The sequence below is a fragment of the Fusarium vanettenii genome (genome assembly GCF_000151355.1).
Source record: "Fusarium vanettenii 77-13-4 unplaced genomic scaffold NECHAsca_149_unmapped, whole genome shotgun sequence".
In the NCBI taxonomy this organism is placed as follows: Eukaryota; Fungi; Ascomycota; class Sordariomycetes; order Hypocreales; family Nectriaceae; genus Fusarium; species Fusarium vanettenii.
Window position 1 is genome coordinate 3,151 of NW_003315741.1, and position 19,020 is coordinate 22,170.

The 19,020-nt window shown below is 43.1% G+C and overlaps 3 protein-coding genes across 3 annotated transcripts; 2 read left to right on the forward strand and 1 right to left on the reverse strand.

The window, feature by feature from the left end:
- Positions 1 to 1,735: 1,735 nt before the first annotated feature.
- Positions 1,736 to 1,945, forward strand: NECHADRAFT_56571 (uncharacterized protein; the record flags this gene model as incomplete). The annotated part of the gene is made up of 1 exon (XM_003039160.1): positions 1,736 to 1,945. A coding segment is annotated over one exon (210 nt), but the record flags the coding sequence as incomplete, so codon positions are not given.
- A 1,646-nt stretch (positions 1,946 to 3,591) lies between these two features.
- Positions 3,592 to 10,207, forward strand: NECHADRAFT_89430 (uncharacterized protein; the record flags this gene model as incomplete). Its single annotated transcript, XM_003039161.1, has 5 exons — positions 3,592 to 5,333; positions 5,398 to 6,439; positions 6,498 to 7,043; positions 7,118 to 8,097; positions 8,149 to 10,207. The coding sequence occupies 5 exons, from the start codon at positions 3,592 to 3,594 to the stop codon at positions 10,205 to 10,207; spliced, it is 6,369 nt and encodes a 2,122-aa protein (XP_003039207.1).
- A 4,293-nt stretch (positions 10,208 to 14,500) lies between these two features.
- NECHADRAFT_56568 (uncharacterized protein) lies at positions 14,501 to 14,848 on the reverse strand (the record flags this gene model as incomplete). The annotated part of the gene is made up of 1 exon (XM_003039162.1): positions 14,501 to 14,848. A coding segment is annotated over one exon (348 nt), but the record flags the coding sequence as incomplete, so codon positions are not given.
- Positions 14,849 to 19,020: the final 4,172 nt, after the last annotated feature.

Here is a 19,020-nt window from a genome sequence, read left to right on the forward strand (position 1 = left end):
CTACCTTAGGATTTAAAAGTAATAGCATTGAAAATCTATTATATTAAGTTTATATGATTTCTCTTTTTTTTTATCCCTTTTTATTATACCCCAAGTAGGAGAAAATAAGTGCCTAATAGTCTATCTTATTTATCGAGCCTCTAAGCGACCCATAGGTCCTTAGCTCGGAATTCCTCGGCTTCTTATAATAATTCTATAATATATTTAAACGCTTAATATATATATATAAGAGCTATTTTATTTAGAAATAAATTATATAGGATCTAATTTATAAAATTATAAAACTATAAAACTATAAAACTATAAAACTATAAAACTATAAAACTATAAAACTATAAAACTATAAAACTATAAAACTATAAAACTATAAAACTATAAAACTATAAAACTATAGTAAATACCACTAGATTAGCTTCTTTAGCCTTAATAACTATAGTCCTATAAGATATATAATAGAACCTATTTAATTAGATCTAGCTAAAGAAAATAAGATAATTTAATTATTATAGTTAGCTATTAATATTAATAAAGGATAATATTAATATCTTTTATATTTATTTTAGAAAATATAAACTTAGAATAGAGTAAGAGATCTAAAGTATTAAGGCTCTAGTAATTAAAGATTTTAAGGCTTTATTTAAATATTAAATATTAAATAAATATTAAACCTAGGATAAAATAAGAGATCTAAGGTACTAAGGCTTTAATAATCAAAGATTCTAAGGCTTTATCTAAATATTAAATAAGCTAAAAGATATAGGGTATTAAGGCTCTAATAACTAGAAACTTAAGGCTATCTACCTTATAAATATTAAATTATTAAATAATCTAGGGGATCTAGGGTACTAAGGCCCCGGCGACTAAATAATCTAATATAGGTATAGTAATAGAAGCTCTTTCTTATTTTTTACCCACGAAGGTATTTTAAGGTTTTAATAAGGCTATACTTTATTATATAAAAATATCTCATACTAATAGCTCGAGTAGGAGTATTAAGATTTATTACTTTAATAGATTAATAGCTATTCCGATCTATTAGTAGCTAAGATATAGATATCTTCTTATCTATAGCTTTTATTAGTTAGCGCTAATCTTTTTTCTTCTTTAATTAATATAATATGCTTATTTTAATACCATGGCCTAAGACACGGTAGAGAAAGTAATATCTATATTAGATTTAAAAGGTTATAGGTTATTAAACATATAAGGCCGTGCTAAGAGACCTAATTAGGTATTCCTTGAAATAATAAGGAATAGGTCTAATATTATTATTATTACTAAAGAGAATAATATAAGCCGCTAAATAATAGGCGCTATAAAGTAATCTCTTTACTTAGATAAAAGGATAAGATAGCAGAAGAGAAAAGCACCTAGCTAACCTATCTAGCATTATAGCACCGAAAGTAGAAGTAGGACTAGGAATAAAATAATAAAAGTAATTAAATAGACTTTTCTCTATCCTATAAAAAATTCTCTATAATATCCCTAATATTATAGTTATAGTAGCCTATAATAAGTTTAAAGCTTTTTTCTTATACTGACCTTACCTAGCTTAGCCTAGGCTAGCCCTTTTTAGCTAGTTTTTTTAACGCTGCGTTTATAACTGCTTTTCCTCCTTTTAATACTACATATCACGATGCCTCGCGGCAAGGAATTATCGCCGTCTTTACGGTCGCGCATTTGCGAGCTATAAAAGCAAGGTTATAAATTTCGTTAGATTTAAAAAGCCCTCCTAGAAGTCCCCCTTAGAACGATCAAAACGACGATTTATCGCGAAGAAAAACGCGGGGCCGAAAACCACTCCCTGCCGCGCCTAGGAGCCCCACGAAAGCTCACAGAAGAGCAGCGCGATCAAATATACAATGCCCTCACAACCAACCCCAACCTTACACACCGAGACCTCCTTAAATCCATCGATAACGCCATTAAAGAATATTCCCTTTAGTACCTTCTTCGCGAGATAAATAAGAGGAAGTGGTTGAAGCGGAAATGCGTCGCGTTAATGCCTCTCTAGGCCTAGAAGCGACTCTAATAGGCAGAATACTATAAGGAACTCGACTAGAGCCGTGTTAAATAGAGCGATAAGTATATAGTTCGTTAAGGCCAAGGTATTCGGCCTGAATAGAGCTTTTTGCGCCCTTCTGAATAGATTGAATAGAGCGATATTATAGAAGCTAGGAGATAAGGCGGCGTACGGCAGATGTTCTAGGCCGCCTTTGGTTAAAGGTGCTATATGCCTCTCGTGCCTCTCGTCTGTAATATTAACTCAGAAGGTATCTATGACCTATATAACTATGTGTTGCCGTGGTTTATTTAACAAGGCGATATCTTTATGTATGACAATGTCATGAGCCTCCCAATCGGGAAATATCTGGACTGCTAATTGGGCTGCGGAGGCCGACAGAAGCCGGCGGAAGCCCGAGGCCTCGGCCTAAGGGAGCAACGCAAGGGAAGGGAAAATGCAGCTAGCTAGCTGCTCGGAAACCGATTAGACTATAAAGATCTAAGAGTTACTAAGGATATAAGGCGAAACGCATACAAAGCAAGTAGGGCAAGAATCAAGACCCTTACATCGCATTACCTACTTATACATAGCTCTATAGCAGCTTAACCTCCTTACTCTCTTCTATACCTTTTACTACTAATAGATAACGCCTTTATCTATACCGCCCGGATTATTAAAAGTCTCCTCGAGGACCTAGGCATTAAGGTTATGAAATAGCTATACTTCTTGCTAGATCTAAACCCTATTAAGAACCTATGGGCCCTAATAAAGGCAGAGATCTATTAGTTATACCCTGAACTTAACTATATAGATAATATAGTTAAAACTAAATATGCCTTAGTGCGAGCCGCGATAGAAGCTTAGGATAAGATTAAGCCACGGGTCTTAAGAAACCTCTCTAATATAATACTAAATAAGGTCGCTATAGTAATTAAGGCAAAAGGCTAGTATATTAAGTATTAGATATATTTAATTAATAACAAAGGTAATTAAAATTATAATCTTAAAGTAGCTAGATAATTATAGCTAATTTAGGTTAGGTTGTGTGGGTCAGTATAGGAAAAAAGCTTTAAACTTATTGTAGGCTATTGTAGCGCGTCCTTGCCTTAATGCTATAACCCTGCCGTTCCTATCTATAAATTAGGGGCCGCCTAATACTTCTTTCTCGTAGCGGTAGCAATGCATGCAAGAGTTAAATCACGTAACTATCCATCTTCCCAAGGTACTAGTCCATTTAGGGCTAGCTTAAAAGGTACTTCGCTAAGCAAGATCTAACAAATACGGGAAGTACCTTTCTAATATAATATTAACGATATTATATTTAAGCACGGTCAGACTTAGCGTGAGCTGTTAATAGCGTAATAGTGGATCGCTCGCCTTAAACAACTTTAGTCATGTTTATTATGTAAGAAGTTCGCAATTTGGCATCCTGATCCTGCGGGCGTTGCGGCTTACGAATCTCCTCTTTTCGCCTGCACACCGACTACTGCAATTTCAATATCCCAATATCATCCAAGCTGGTGAACAGGGAAACATCTGGTACATCGTGATATCGACAAAGATATTGAACTGTGACATACTTCATAATGTCGGATAGCGAGAACTATAGCGACCCTGACGCCATCATCGTCGATCGCGACGACGTAAGCAACTATAATCCCGACAACATCCTCCCAAAATCGACCGATGAGATCAAAAAGATTCGAGAGTGGCTCGAGCCAACATCGTACTCCGTCGCTGGCGGCGAGTTCCGCAAACATCTCACATCCCACGCTCCGGGGACCGGACAATGGCTTACCTCTACTGACGAGTACCGGCAATGGCTTCAAGGAGCGGACCTTGGCCTGCTCTGGATCAAAGGCATCCCCGGGTCCGGCAAATCCGTCCATGTGGCTAAATTGATTGATGACCTAGGCAAGGCAAACCCTGGCTGTCCAGTTCTCTTCTTCTTTTTCCGACAGATTATCGCTGCCAACCATAATCCGCAGGCCCTTCTTCGAGATTGGTTGGAGCAAGTTCTGCATTATAGCCCGCCGCTACAACATCAGCTCTGGACATATATTGAGGATGGAGTGTCGCTAAGCTCATTATCGACTGATGATCTGTTGAAGGATCTGCAGATGGCCTTTCGAGGTCTGCCTGACAAGGTCTTCTGCGTCGCTGATGCGCTCGACGAAATGGACACCGGTAATGATGCCTTTCTCCGAACCATCGGGTCGCTTGGCCAGTGGAAGCCCGCCAAGGTTAAGGTCTTGGTATCAAGTCGACCTGTTCCAAGGGTTGAGATCCCCCTCCGCCAGACACCAGCTTTACATATCCGGCTTGAGGAGCGACTCGTTGATGTTGACATTTCGACCTATGTGAATTCTGCCCTCTCAGAGTCACATATTCCTCGAAGCGAGTGGGACGTAATCGTAAACGCTGTGCCCGGTCGGGCGAACGGTCTCTTCCTATACGCGAAGCTAGCTATGGAGGCATTTCTCGAGCCAGGTGCCGATATTAAGACCGTATTGGCACACCTTCCCGCAGATCTCAATGTTCTCTATACCGAACTCTTGCAGGAACATGCCAGGCGGTCTGGCATATCGCCGAGCGTCCAGCACCTCATTCTCCAGTCTGTCACGCATGCGACGAAGCCGCTACGACTACTAGAGCTCGCCGAGATGTGCAGTGTGATCGATCCTGCTGGTAATGGCCGAGACCTGAGGGCTATGAAGGATCTTGTTAGGACAGCGTGTGGGCCGCTTCTTGAAATCCTACCGGATGAAACAGTGTCTGTTGTTCACCATTCTTTCACCGAATACCTCAAAGGCACTACACGATCTGAACACGAGGGCGGCTATCCAGTGCTGCGGCCAGGACCGGCTCACGCCCAGCTTGCTCTATCATGCCTGCGGTATCTGTTGGTGACGCGCTGCCTTGACGAGATAGAGATTACTATCGATGACAGCGACACGAAACTGGGTTTTGGTGATGAGAACTGCCAATACCCAAATTCCACACGTGTTTCGGAGGCTGTACTTGAGCTGCGAATGAAATTTCCCTTCTTCGAGTATGCTACTCGTAACTGGCACGCTCACATCCGAAGCTCTGAGGATGTGTCCTATGAGCAAGATGAGATCAACGAGGTCCTTGAGCAGTTCCTCAGTGTTGATAAGAATATCAAGGCGTGGCTTGAGGTGTCCTGGCCTGGATATGGAACGAATGCACGAATGTTCACGGCCCTACACCTTGCAGGAAGATACGGGCTTGTTGCATATACGCGGAAGCTCGTGGCGGGTTGGTCTGGCGATCTGAACGCATGTGATATCACGGGCAAAACATCGCTGTGAGTTGTCAATCGAGTACCAAAGGAGACATCAACGGAGAGGTATGCTGACCCTGACCAACAGATGGTGGGCCGCTTATGAGGGCCACGCTGCTACGGTGAGAGAGCTCATCGCTGGAGGCGCCGATCCAGATCATCGCGATGGCTTGAGTGGGCGAAAGCCACTGCACGAAGCTGCTAGCAAGAACCACCACGCGGTTGTAAGGGTGCTGCTAGACGCTGGCGTTGACCCTTTCACACCCCAAGGTCTTACCGATCGAGACATAGCCGGGGAAGAAATGAGTGACGGCAGCGGGAAACCGGCCATCGCACATGCATGCGAACACGGACATGTAGAGACGGTTGACGTATTCTTACCGTACATTGATCTCGAAGCAATGCACAACTGTTTGGCTTGGGCTGCGGAAAATGGGCAAGCGAGAGTAGTTACTCACATGTTGGCACAGCCCGGTGTAGAGGTCGAAGCCATGGTCCATGGCAGCACATCTCTATTCAAAGCTTGCTTAACAAGGGATTTGGCTACTGTGGAGGTCTTACTTGAAGCTGGAGCTGACCCGGAGTGCCTGAATGAGGTTTGGGTGCAGGAGTTTGGGAGTTTTGAACAAAAAGGAAAGATGTCGGATGGCTCTTTTGCCCGATACACTTGCCTTCATGCGCTGTGTGGCGTACCGGATCTCTCGATATCTCCTCATGATTGGGACGATGACGACTGCTGCGAGATACTCACACTTCTCATCAAGGCGGGTGCTGATGTCAATCGCCAGATGGAGGATGGAACAACTGCTCTGCACTCTGCTGTCAAGCTGTCCTACTATTTGGCCCGGCTTCTGGTAGAACACGGAGTCTCGGCTCAGGGCGTGGACTCAAAAGGTCGGACACCGCTTCATTACTCCCAGGTCCCAGCCTGCATCCCCCTCTTGACGGAGGCAGGCGCCGATATCAACGCGCGAGACGTACATGGAGACACGCCTCTTCTCGCGGCCCTTGGTGATGGTAACGAATACAAGGTCCTGCTACTCTTAGAGTGCGGCGCTGATGCCCGAGTTCTCAACTCGGCCGGCGAAAGCACCCTTCATGTAGCACTCAAGTCATACTACGCAACACCGGTAGGCTAGATCACTGGTCCAACGTTGTACACTGCTTAACAGCTAATGGAAAATATAGAACATTGTCCAAGCGCTTCTTGAAAGCGGTGTTGAGCCGGATAGACGGAATCGCAAAGACGAAACCGCCCTGATGGTATCATTTAGGTCCCAAGATGCCGAAAAGATTTGGGATCTTTTGTTGTCAGCGGGTGCAGACATCAATGCACAGGATCGAACTGGGCGCACTATCTTCTGGCACAACATCCCACAGCTATCCAAGGCGAGGTCGAATGTTGATGACAAGGGGTCATGCAATCCTGTTCAGTTTCTTCTCGACCAAGGAGCCCTTCCCCACTTGCGAGATCACAGAGGAAGGACTTGTCTGCATGAGGCTATCAAAACGCAAATGGTCGGCTTTTCCTCTGATGATAAAAAGGACACTCCGAATTTCGACTTTTTACTGGGCATCGGCCTTGACCATACCATCGTTGATCACGACGGTAACACACTTCTCCACGAGCTCGCAGCCAGAGAGGGTTCAACGGTCGCATATGGTCGAAAATGGGTGTTTCCGCTGTGGGAGCGGCTTGTCGATACCCTTGGTCTAGATGTTGACCAACAGAATGTGAGTTCTTTTCTCCGCAAATGCAAATGGTTTTCAGAGAAGAGAGATTTGCTAAGCAAATCATAAATGTTTAGCATTCGGGCCGCACGCCACTTCACGTTCTGTGTGATGCGTATCCTCAAGGCGCCCAACGTTATGTTGAAGATCCGGAGCCTATTGATTTCCTCATCAAGCGAATGAAGAACTTCGATGTCAAAGATCATGCCGGCGTAACAGCCTTGCACATCGCGTCGACTCGGACGGAATATTGTACCGAGAAACTTCTGAAAGCCGGTCTCGATGCTCGAGCTACTACTCATCAAGATCTTACACCACTCCACCTTGCTGCTCGCGCACAAGAGAGCAACATTGTCGGTATGCTCGTGTGTTCGTTGCGCGAGTCATCACACCGGAAATCACGCGCAGAACCAGATACACCTCTTCCGAACGACAATGGTGACGGAAGCAAAATCGCTGGAATCGATGCTCAAGATGTAAACGGACTCACCCCGCTCTATTACGCTATTCGAAGCGGCAGAGTGGAGACTGTCTTCATCCTCCTAGAAGCGGGAGCGAACGTCCATATAGGTGGCTATGTGTTCAAAGCCTGCAGCGAATTTGAAGAAGAGGCACTTCACAACGCAACATGCCATACCAAGCTTGATCCTTTGACTCAGAGGGAGATCAAGGTCGATGTTTCAAACACATGTGAGGAATATCATTCAAGCAAATCCCCCAGCACGGAGTTTTCTACTAGTGACAGTACAAGACTAGAGGAGATTGTCAAGTTGCTAGTTCGCTATGGGGCTGACACGTCCGGGCTCGGACCGTCGAAGCACTCATCTGACCGTGGGGTTATAGGTGACTGTGTATGGCAAGGCAAGGCATATACAGCCAGATGTCTTGTCGACCAGGTCCCCCACTCGCTTTGGGTCGAGCCAGGCAAGTTAACCCCTTACTCGAGCTTCCTTGCCGTCAGTGCCCCTGCGTACGACCCTTCACTCGCCAGATCGGACAAGTTCCCATCAGTCGAGGCCGGGGAACCGAGCGCCTATAATTTCATACTATTCTTGCGGTAAGAGACCTTTGGGATTCACCGCTTGTCTCATGATCTAACACAAGGTAGGCAAAGACAATACCAACTTGTCAAAGAGCTTGCTAAGCGGGGGACGAGATTCCTCCCTGATCCCCGGGAGCAACACCATTCCAGCCACTTTGCCCTCCTAGTCCGGCACGGTTTTACCCTCCTAGTTCAAAGGATCGGGGCGATTGAGTCGAAACGTGCGCTTGGCCAAGGCGATTGGCATGCTTTTAGCGATAGCTCCAAAGCAGGGCTGTGGTGCGCCAACCGACCGGAGAACGAAAATCAATCCGAGGGAAGAGTCGTGCACCACTGGTACACGTCAGATGTCGAACAAATACCGAAACCTTTCCTCTTGGAAGCAGTCCAGCGCGAGCTTCCTAACCTCGGAGTTGTCAAATCGCTGGTGGAGGATTTCCATATCGACGTGAACGAGAGGACCTGGAATTCAGAGTTCACCGATGACGGGCGGCAGCTCGTATATAATGAGTCAGCTCTTCATTATGTTGCCGAAGGCTTCTGCTGGTGGCATGTTCACCATGCTTTAAAGTACCTCCTCAAGGTACCAGGGATTGACATAAACCTCCGGGTCGAGGGCGGCTTCACACCTCTCCACGTCGCAATCGGGGGTAGGAATACCGTCTTCAAGTCTAGACCCCACGCTTATGACTCGGTGAAGCGTCTGCTCAAGGCTGGAGCAGATGTTCACGCTGTAACAAGGACGGGGAAAAGCTGCCTCAGCCTAGCTAAGCACAACGACCGGATTGTCCGACTGCTGATCAAGCACGGAGCCAAGGTTTCGTCTGATGATGTCGTCTCGGCAGTTGAAGCTGGTCGGGTCGACGTAATCCGTGAGCTTTTGAACGCAACAGACGATGATGGAGAACGTCTCGACTTGGACCTAGATCCAGCGCTACGTGCGGCGGGTATGCTGTTTAGGAAACCAGAGCCAGACGATGGCATATGGAGTCCGTCCGTTGACAATGTCATTGTTATTGAGATGATCGGAATCCTCATAGATCACGGAGCAAACCCGCTCTCGAACTTCTTCATCCTCATCCAGGAAGAGAGTGATGACTACGACTATCTAGGCCGCAAGCGCATTCACTTCAAGAAGGGCGTATCTACTCTTGACGAGAATGTCAAGTATTACGAAAAAACCTTGCTGCACAGCCTTCTAGGAGTCACAGACTTCCAAATTCAACCATTTCTGGTTTCCGGAATCGACGTCAACTACAAGAATCTAGAGGGACTTACTGTTCTGCATGCGGCCTGCGCAAGCGGTGACTTGGTCACTAGGCCATTTGATACCCACACCTCGACAACTGATGGAGGACCACAAGAAACTATTTTTCAGCGCCTGGTTGCTCTTGGCGCTAACCTTAGTACTCGAGATAATCGTGGTCGAACCATTCTCGTATCCCTGCTCAACAGCTTCAGTTGGACTACCTCACCTGAATGGAGGGCAACTTTGGAGGATATCATCACCCTGGCGCCTGAGCTAGTACATGAAGCCGACCTTGACGGCGATACCCCGTTGATGTATGCTGTACGTCGGGCTGTTGATTCAGTGGCTGATACAAGGACGGTCTACCGGCTACTATCAGCCGGCGCATCCCCTTTAGTGACGAACAAGTACGGCGAGAGTGTGCTGCACATGCTGGCAAGAGATCTTGGTACGGCGGGACTTCGTGAGCTATTTCGAGATTTCGTTAGTCATGGAGCGGACATCAATGGATGCGACACGTCAGGTGAGACGCCGCTATTCAGATTTGCTCGCCGATTCCCACAAGACCCAGACAATCGTTACAGCCCGGACTACACGAAGCGAAAAATTCGAGGCGACGAGTATGAGGTTCCGCGAGAGCAGGGGGCTATAGCACTACTGAAGGAGCTGGGCGCTGATTTCTTTGCGAAGGATAATAAGGGTAAAGGGCTACTGCACGTTGCAGCATCTGGGGACGTGGTACGCTTCCAGGAGCTGACGGCTGCGGGGTTGGATCCGATGATGGAGAACAACATGCAGCAGACGGCGATTGATATAGCAGCGGCTAGCTGCAATAATAGTGTCCTTGAGATATTTGAGAAGAAGGCAAGGAGGTAGGATGGCATGATCTGCAAGGCCCATCTAGACGCTGTTGTAGAGAGATTTTAGGCAAAGGATCGAGATAACAACCGAGTCAGAACCCTGTTTAGTATCTAAGTGTTCTGCAAGAATGATAATGCCTAGTGGGAATAGGTCGTGACTTGGATCGGTGATCTTCGTGTATTCCATCTCCGAGCCGCAATATTTACAATCTAGGTTGCCACACGCAACTGCTTTCTATGCGAACGCTGCGTTCATTCTAGAACTGGTACCGGGATGTCCAGTTGTTGCCGGCTAATACCTCAGAACCGCTGAACAAGGCGCCTCATGCGATTAGAAGTCAAATGACTATGCTAATTTGAACCTCGTCGGCGACGAGCTCTGCCTCTACAAGACCGATAGCCCTCCCCAACAGGTCTATGTCGATCGCTCTGGCATGGGCCAGGGCAGCCTTAGTTATACCACCGGTACTCAGCATAATCCTAGAAAAGAGCGTAGGGGCTAGAAGGTCTACAAGGACGTTAACCTTGACTTTAAGAGCGCTAGGCTTATCGCTTGCCCTTATAGCCAGAAGGCTAGCAGCTTTTATCGCGTCTAGGTTGATGTCGGTATTACTACGCCCGGCTTCAATAAGCACTGCCTTAACTTTACTGCTCGCACCGTCAAGATCAACCACCCTATAGGCTGAGCTGCTCTAGAAGCCGTATCGGATTGTCACATACCAAGGACGCTGTACCTAGGCAGCTCAGTCTTTGAATTTCGGGATATGGTACAGTTACTACCCGGACATGGCAACGCAACTTTATTCTACCTAGCAGAAGCTCAATGAGTTCTACACCAAGCTCGGAGATTTCCCGTTATTTGCCGCATCTATCATTCTACACCTAGCATTCGGTATGAGCTACTTAGAGGTTGTTACGGCTTGGTCCCCCGTAACGGCGCTGTAAGCCCCATAAGCAGCTGAAGCACCTATGCTACGAGTAGGAAGATCAACCAGGATACGAACGGAAAACGTCGGAGCTCGGAACGGAACAAACAGACCCCGGTGGAAGTGGTGTGTGGTCGAACAGGTCGAACGAGAGCGCGTTCGACCATGATCGATCAAGCAAATCAGAATAGTATATATAGCTTCGCTCATTCCCACTTCCCTGTCTAGAGAGCTCTCCAGCTTTCAATACAACTTGATTACTCAAGAATACTTCTTGACATTATCAGACGTGAGTCGCCACCCTACGCTCAGTACTACGCCCCGTTACAACTGCTAACATAAACCAATTAGGTTACGGTTTACTACGTTGGGAACCTTGACCGTCACAATAGTTCACCGGGGGGCAATTTCTAACGGTCTGCAGACTAGCTCTTAATATACTTACTATACCGGGAATGGCCACTAATTGCGAGAGGCCGTTCAGCCTCGCCAAGTTAATATTGACGTCGCAAAGTCTTTCGATAAGTACTGAAACATTAGAGAGGCCGCAATGCCTCAAGAACTGGATCAGGCATGGTATGATGAAGCTAGGCGCTACGGCACCTAGGAGAGATGCGTTACACCAAGCAAGTGGAAGTAGTATAGAGAGTACAGATGCTGAGATTTGAAATATTTGATCAAATATTTCAAACAACAATCTGTGCGGGGCTATCGAATATTCCAAATACAACCCTAGATTTGACCAGATTGATTTAAGGGCGGCGCTGGTCAACCTACCTGGTGATTGGCCTGGATGGGGGACGCATCTAAACTCAGCTACTGGCGTGGCCATTATGTCGCTAGGTCAAACATCTTCGATTTCCAAGCCAAAGCAGTAACCCCTAACTAAATCTGAAAAGCCCTCTCGAGCCTCCAGAAATATCCTCAAACCAGGAGGGCATTGTCGCCTCCTCTAAATTACCGTCCTTGGGATCAATGTCCTTGACCACTGCGCTGCCCAAGATCTCTCTCTTCATCATCTTTGTAGGCATCTCCCTCCTTCTCTTCTTCGGGGTTCCAAGCTCAGGTAACGGCTCCAATCTCCCGATGAGCGGGTAAGACATGCCTTCGAGGAGAAGAAGATCATCTCCATCTTGTATCCCATTTGTTCCAACCCCGGTGATTCCTACCAGACCGGTTTCGGTCACAAAAAGCTCCCGACCTGCGAGAAAGTCCACCACGTCGTACAGGGAGTGGTGCACGTCATATATGACCTTGCGTGGCTTAGAGGACCAACGGCTCATTGTTCCAGAAGGATGACCCGGCTCATCGTGCGGCAGGTTGAGAGAGGATAAATCATCTCTAATTTTATCGCCCTCCTCCTGGTCTACTTGTCGTTTCTGCCTGTCACCAGACTCAAGAAGAGGAAGCATATAAACGCGACGGCTTGACGCCTCCTTGGTGACCCCCAAGTCTTGCTGGACACCTCCAAGATTGACGCTCTCCGTATCCCCTTCAAGACCAACCATGTCTGCCGTGGTCTTGTGGATCTTAGTTGCTAGATCAATGACAAACCCCTCCCTCAGGCGTATTTCCAAAGGATCGCGGCCATCATCAATAGCGTCGATGTACTCTTCATATGAAATTGGCGAATGCGTGATGGCATAGTTAGTAGTCTCTTCTCGTGGGCCAAGGCCTTCTTTCAAATGCTCTAGACCAGAACGGTCACCCAACGTGTCTGCCACTCTCTGTGCCGACCACAAACTGAGCCTATGTAGTATCTGGGAACGAAAATTGTCGTAGTCGAAGGTGCAAATGCCAACGAGGTCCTTCCACCTGGTCTCAGTAACTATATGTCGCGTGAATTCCAAGAAGCGCAACTTCATTTCGTCGATGAGATCATCGCGGCTCAGCCTCGACGTTGCGAATGCTCCATCGCTCGTCAGATCTAGATCCTCTATGCCCTGGGTTAGGTCATCCGACCATGCTCGTTCCTCTTTAGGATCGGCTTGGGGAACGATTTTAAGTCTCTGCCGTTCCTTTTCCATGATCATATCGACGACCTTCGGTATCTTAGCCATATAGCTTTCAAGGGGCTCGGGAACCAAAGATCCCAGATTCGTGAGACCGTCGATCATATCAACAATCGAGATGTCAGTTGTGAAGCGATTCGCATCGCCCGTCGCCCACGCTATACTCGGATATATTGTAACTCCTCCTAAACGATTGATCATCTCGTTGAATTCGTCCTTGGGCTTGCCAGATCCTGTATCAATTTCCGCCGTCTTGTCTCGTAGGTACTGAGGCTCCCAAAATGACCGTTCCACGTACCATAGTTGTTGCAAAAGTAAGAAAGAATCGTTGAGGGGAAGAGGAAAAACCATGATGATCTCGTCAAGAAGCACTCCATCCATAAACAACACGTGGTCGAGGATGTGAGCAGTAGAAGCCCAGACTTCAGTCTTTTTCTTATGCGGGCGTGGAGGTTGGTCGCCGTCTCTAATCATGCGTGGTCTCGTGAAATCAGGAACCCATGAAGGTACGTCTCGAACATTGCCACTAATCTGAAGCTGTGATTTCCTCCCATCATCGTCTCGAAGGCGGTAAGGGAAATGCCAGAAGATGTCCACGTTCATATCGACAATTACCATGTAGGCCGCGAAACGAGTAAACAGTGTCGATAAGGGAATCATGTAGTCCGGCGGGAAGAGGCTTCGGAAAAGGGGGTCCATGAGTTCTCGTAGGCCGTACACCATATCGTGTGGAACAGTGCATTGAGACTGCAACCCCAAGATTGAGTAATAGGGCATTGAATACGGCGAACAATGATCGCGCCTGATCATGACTGACATGGCTTTCCAAACTTGGCGACCCCATATCGTCCATTCTCGGCCTGCGGAACCTTGAAGGGGGAGGATGCTTCGTCTCGCTTTCGGATCGATATCTTTTGGATCCACGTTATTTCCAGCAACTTGTTTTTCTTTTTCCTTGGCTTGTTTGGTGAGTGGTACGTCGTCGTTTCGCGTCACTGAGATGAATGACTTGTCGCATGCTGGATGGTGACAATCATCTAATAGCGCTGGGTGCCGTCTCCGATGCTCCACCCATGAATACAACCTTCGAAAGTTCTTGGAAAGAACCTGGTTATTCACTTTGAACCGTCCGCAATACATGACTGGATCACGCTTGTTCAGCGTGTACTCTTGAAGAACCCATACCCTATTCCACCAGCTCCTGCTGCTAATGTCGATAAAGCCCTCGATCAGCTCTGGTCCGGCATCGTGACACATCTTCCAGAATGCTGGATCAGTGGCACCCTCGTCGTCGTCTCCTTTGATAGTTGTGGGATCACACACTGGGGATTGCAACATCCTAAATAATGTCGCTGAGGGTGGTGTAGATGGGCCAAGGTATACAAGAACCCGGCTTGCGCCAGCGTAAATCCTAGCCATGAGCAAGACTTGGTGGCATCGCTCTTGTACATCCGCCTGATTAATGCAAATGGAGTCGACCCACAGTGTCCTCCTCCAAGAAGGGTGACGAAGTGAAGAAAGAGCGCTGTGTAGGTTGGGTGTGACACTCTGCCTATAGCCATTCACGTAAATGAAGTGCTTTTTGTCGATGCCAGACTTCGCGCCCCAAATGTACGAGAGAGCCTCGTATCTCAAGTGAGTTGAGTCTAAATCTGCAGTGAAGAGCCTCGTGGATAGACTTTCATTCTCCGTAGCAGCCGGAAGAATCTCCAACAATCGTATGGTAGAAGTCGATTTCGAGACCTGAAGTGGCTGGTACAAAACAAGATACCGCCCCAAAGTCGTCTGCCTCGTGTGATGCTTGTTGTCCTTGTGAGTATGGCTCTGTGGTAAGGCTACTTCGAGAGTTTTCTGGTAGAATTCTTTGAGGTATTTGTGAACCTCGTCGTAGGAATAATTTTCAAGGTCTGGCTGCCGTGGGAAGTCAACGTCAGGAAGGTCTGCACTTTTTTTACTGCGCGATTAGTCGAGAAATGTTTTTCCTTAATATTGAAATGTTTCAAAGGGGACGAGCAACTGACTGATAGAACCAAGATGCGCATCATCTAGATCATAGTAATAATTCAAGATAGGTGCAATAAGTTGTCCTAACTCGCGCAGGCGCGTATGCTGCTGGACTAGTCTGCAATGCTGGTCCCATTCTTCCCACCCTGTCCACTGCTCACGCTCAGGTCCTTGTAAGGGAGGATGATCAGGGGCTGGGGTTCCTTTTGTTAAGTCAATGCCTCGCGATTCCATATCTAGCTCGGACATTTTATCAAGTCGCGGAGGAGGAGTTTCCTTGCCTAGAGAATCGCAGATCTCAAAATTAAAGAAAGAGATGGATGTCCCTGCTTTTGAGGTGGTATTTAATCGTTCGGTGCTGGCTTTGTAGGCTGAGTACGACGAAAGTAGAAAAAGTGGCTTTAGGCAGAAGCCCATCCTCATACTTATGCCTAAGAGAGCGCCCACATGCACAGCCACCGCCTCCATGGCCGAAGCAGGTTAGTCACGGAAATGGCCGGTAAGTAAGCAAGGGAACAATACGGACACTCGGGCGACTCAGCCACATTTACAGGGTTAGCTAGCTAAAAGGGACGGCAGTGAGATTTGTAGTAGCGCTTAATACTGAAGGGTGGTAGCAGTGAGCGCTAGCTAAGATTGGAAGGCGGTGGCATACACTCCTAATTAGGAATAGTGGACTTACGCAGTCGCTCTAACAAACTGTACAGCCACAACAAGGGTAATCGAGAATTTAGGCGCTGTCTCGGATGCTAAAATTAACTAACGTATTGTGACGGTCGCAGGCTTGGTTGCGAAGGAAGCGAGGCTTGACAAGGGTGTCAGTTGCGTATTCCGTGCTTTCAGGTCCTGGAATGTTCTATCCATTTCGATACTCCTTCTTCCATACTCCTTAAGCAACATTTGGGAAAGGACACAGTAAACGATGAGAGACTCTGTGCCGCACTTTGATGCTGACTAACGTTCGAGAAATGTAGTCCACCTCGGGGGATGACTGTTTCCCGATGCCGTGTGAGTGGATACTCAGATGGTTTGTGCCCCCTTAGGGAAGTTGCGGGGGCTGGAGGCGGGACCTCTATACAGGGGGTGCTAAAAACATTCTAAGCCCCACCCCCTAGAAACCGCGCACCCCTAGAAACCGCGCATTATTATAAATATCGCTTATTTAAAGCTTTATAAATAATATTAATTTAAATAATATTATAATATTATAAGAATATTAATTCTAGTATCCCTATAATCTCTAATTATTACTTATAAAAAAGGTCTAATTTTTTTTATTTCTTAATTTTTTCTAAAGTCTTTCTTAACTTTAAAAGCTTTAATATCTCCTTATAGGCTTTATTTATATTAAGAATCTTTATAAAGTATTTATTAGGATTAAAAGAAATCTTTATTTTTAAGCTTTATTTCTTTTTTTTTATACTTAAAGAGTATTAATTTTTATTCTTAACTTGCTAATATAATATTCTTATAGTCTAGATCCTTAATAAGTTTCTTAAAAAGAAATCTTATTATATTATTTATTTTTAATACTAAAGGGATATATTTAAGTAAAGCCTAAAGCTTTTATAATAATATAAGGGTCTTAAAAAGATAAGGGAATAATAAATAAGCTCTCTTTTATAGTACTTTAGGGGTTTTTAATAATAATATTATTATAAGGTTTATTAGCGGCTTTATAATTAATACTAGCTAAAGTCTAAAAGCTTTTTAACCTATAAGGATATTAATAGATATTATTATCTCTTATCTTACCTTATAATAATATTATAAGAAGGTATATTTATTAATTAAGGTATATATTTAAATTAAGGAAAGAGAGGATATAAGATAATAATATTATTACTTTAAGGGATTAAAGATAATAAGGTTAAGGGGCTAAAGGATATAAGAAAAGTGCGAGATAAGATATAAAATATATATATTATTTAAATAATACTTAAATATAAATTTATTAATAATATAATTATTATAGCTATTAATTATAAGTAATCTTTTATTTTTTTATTTTATTAGCTTTATCTAAGGGATAAAGATCTTTTTAAGTTATAAAGTCGCGATATAGTTATTAGTTTAGTTTTTTTTATTATAGGTAAAGTCTTAATCCTTTAAGAAATTAAAGAAATAAAGGTCTTTAGGAAATTAAAATTATTAAATTAACTTTTTTTTATAAATAACTAAGAGCATTAAGGCTTTCCCTATAACTAAGATATATTTAATAATTATAATTTAATTTATTAAGCTAGGGTTCTAAATAATTATATAATTCTTTTTTATCCTTCTTAGAATAAGGTTATTATAGCTAAGACCCTTTATAATTCCTATCTTATTTATATTATAGCTATTTTTTAGCTTTATTTCCTTAAGAATTAATATAGCGAGATAAGGAAAAAAACCCTAAATATTCTTAATTATTATTCTATTAAAGTAAGCTAAGTTAAGTCTTTAACCTTATAAAGTCCTTATATTTAGGCTATAATATAAGAAACCCTCTATCTAATAAATCTTAATAAACTTTTTATTACTATTAAGTCTAATAATATAGCCCGCGAAGTTAACAACTTAGGTATAACTTAGAGCAAAGCCTAAGTTATCTTAGGCTATAATCTAAGTAATAAGATATTTCTCTTACTTTACTAAGAGCTTCTAGAAGTATTTATAACTTATAATATAACTTCAAGAGCTAGAAATATAGCTATAAAGAGTTAACTCTAATATATTATATCGCCTAGTAGTAGTCTATATAGCTATGCCTTTACTAATTTCTTAAAGGGCATTTTAAATATTAATTTTAATATATTTTACTATAAAGATTTTAAAAATAAAAGAATTATCCCGATAGCTTTATTATTATACGAGATATTATAGTCTAAATATAATTAAAGATTAATATATTAATAGGGAAAAAGGTATATAGTTTCTAGGGGTATATAGTTTCTAGGGGGTAGGGCTTAGATAATATATTACTAAGGTACTTTTATAATCTTTAGGTATAGTTAGTGCTCTTATATTGCTAAACCGGGGTATAGCTTTAGTCCTAAAAGTACTATATAGTCGCATAATAAGCGAAGAGCTACTATACTATATTAACTCGACCTAATAGCAGAAACTTAGTAATATAAAGATTCTCTTAGCTATTTGAGATTACTTTAGACTATATACTCTCTAAGGATAACAATTTTAATTCCTTTATTTTATTTTCTTATCCTTAGATAAAGTCTATTATTATTTATTTAAAGAATATAATATAACTTATTAAGGTAATATTAGAGTTATAATTAATACTCTTATTTTTATGCCTAATTACTCCTCTTATAATTATAATATTAATATTATTAAAATTACTTGCTTTAAGTAAATTTTTAAGCTAAAGAGATAAAACTAATATAATTATTAAAATTTTATTATTAATAATATTACTTAAGATATATTATAAAAGGCCTTAATATATTCTTACTTAATATTAGAGAGTCTATAAAGGGAGGGAGAGCTACTAATATTTTACTTTCCTCTAAGTACCTATATATAATATAATTAAAAAAAAAGTTATATAAAAGCGTTTATAAAAACTAAAGGTTTTTTTTATTAATAGATTCTTTAATTCTTTATAAATAAGAGTAAAATAACTTTCCCTAAAAGAAAAGAGATTAATATTATATATAAAAATACTAATTAGAAAGCTCTTAATAAGATTAGCGAGGAGTCTATAAGTAAGAGAAATTTCTCTAATAGATATATTTATATAGAAATTATATAAAATTACTTTAAAATAACTATAAAGAAAAAATAATAAGCGAGATTTAATAAGAATAAGGTAAATATCTTAAAAAGATTACTTAATTATAAGTTATTAATTATAATAATTATTATTATTAGACTTTATTTTA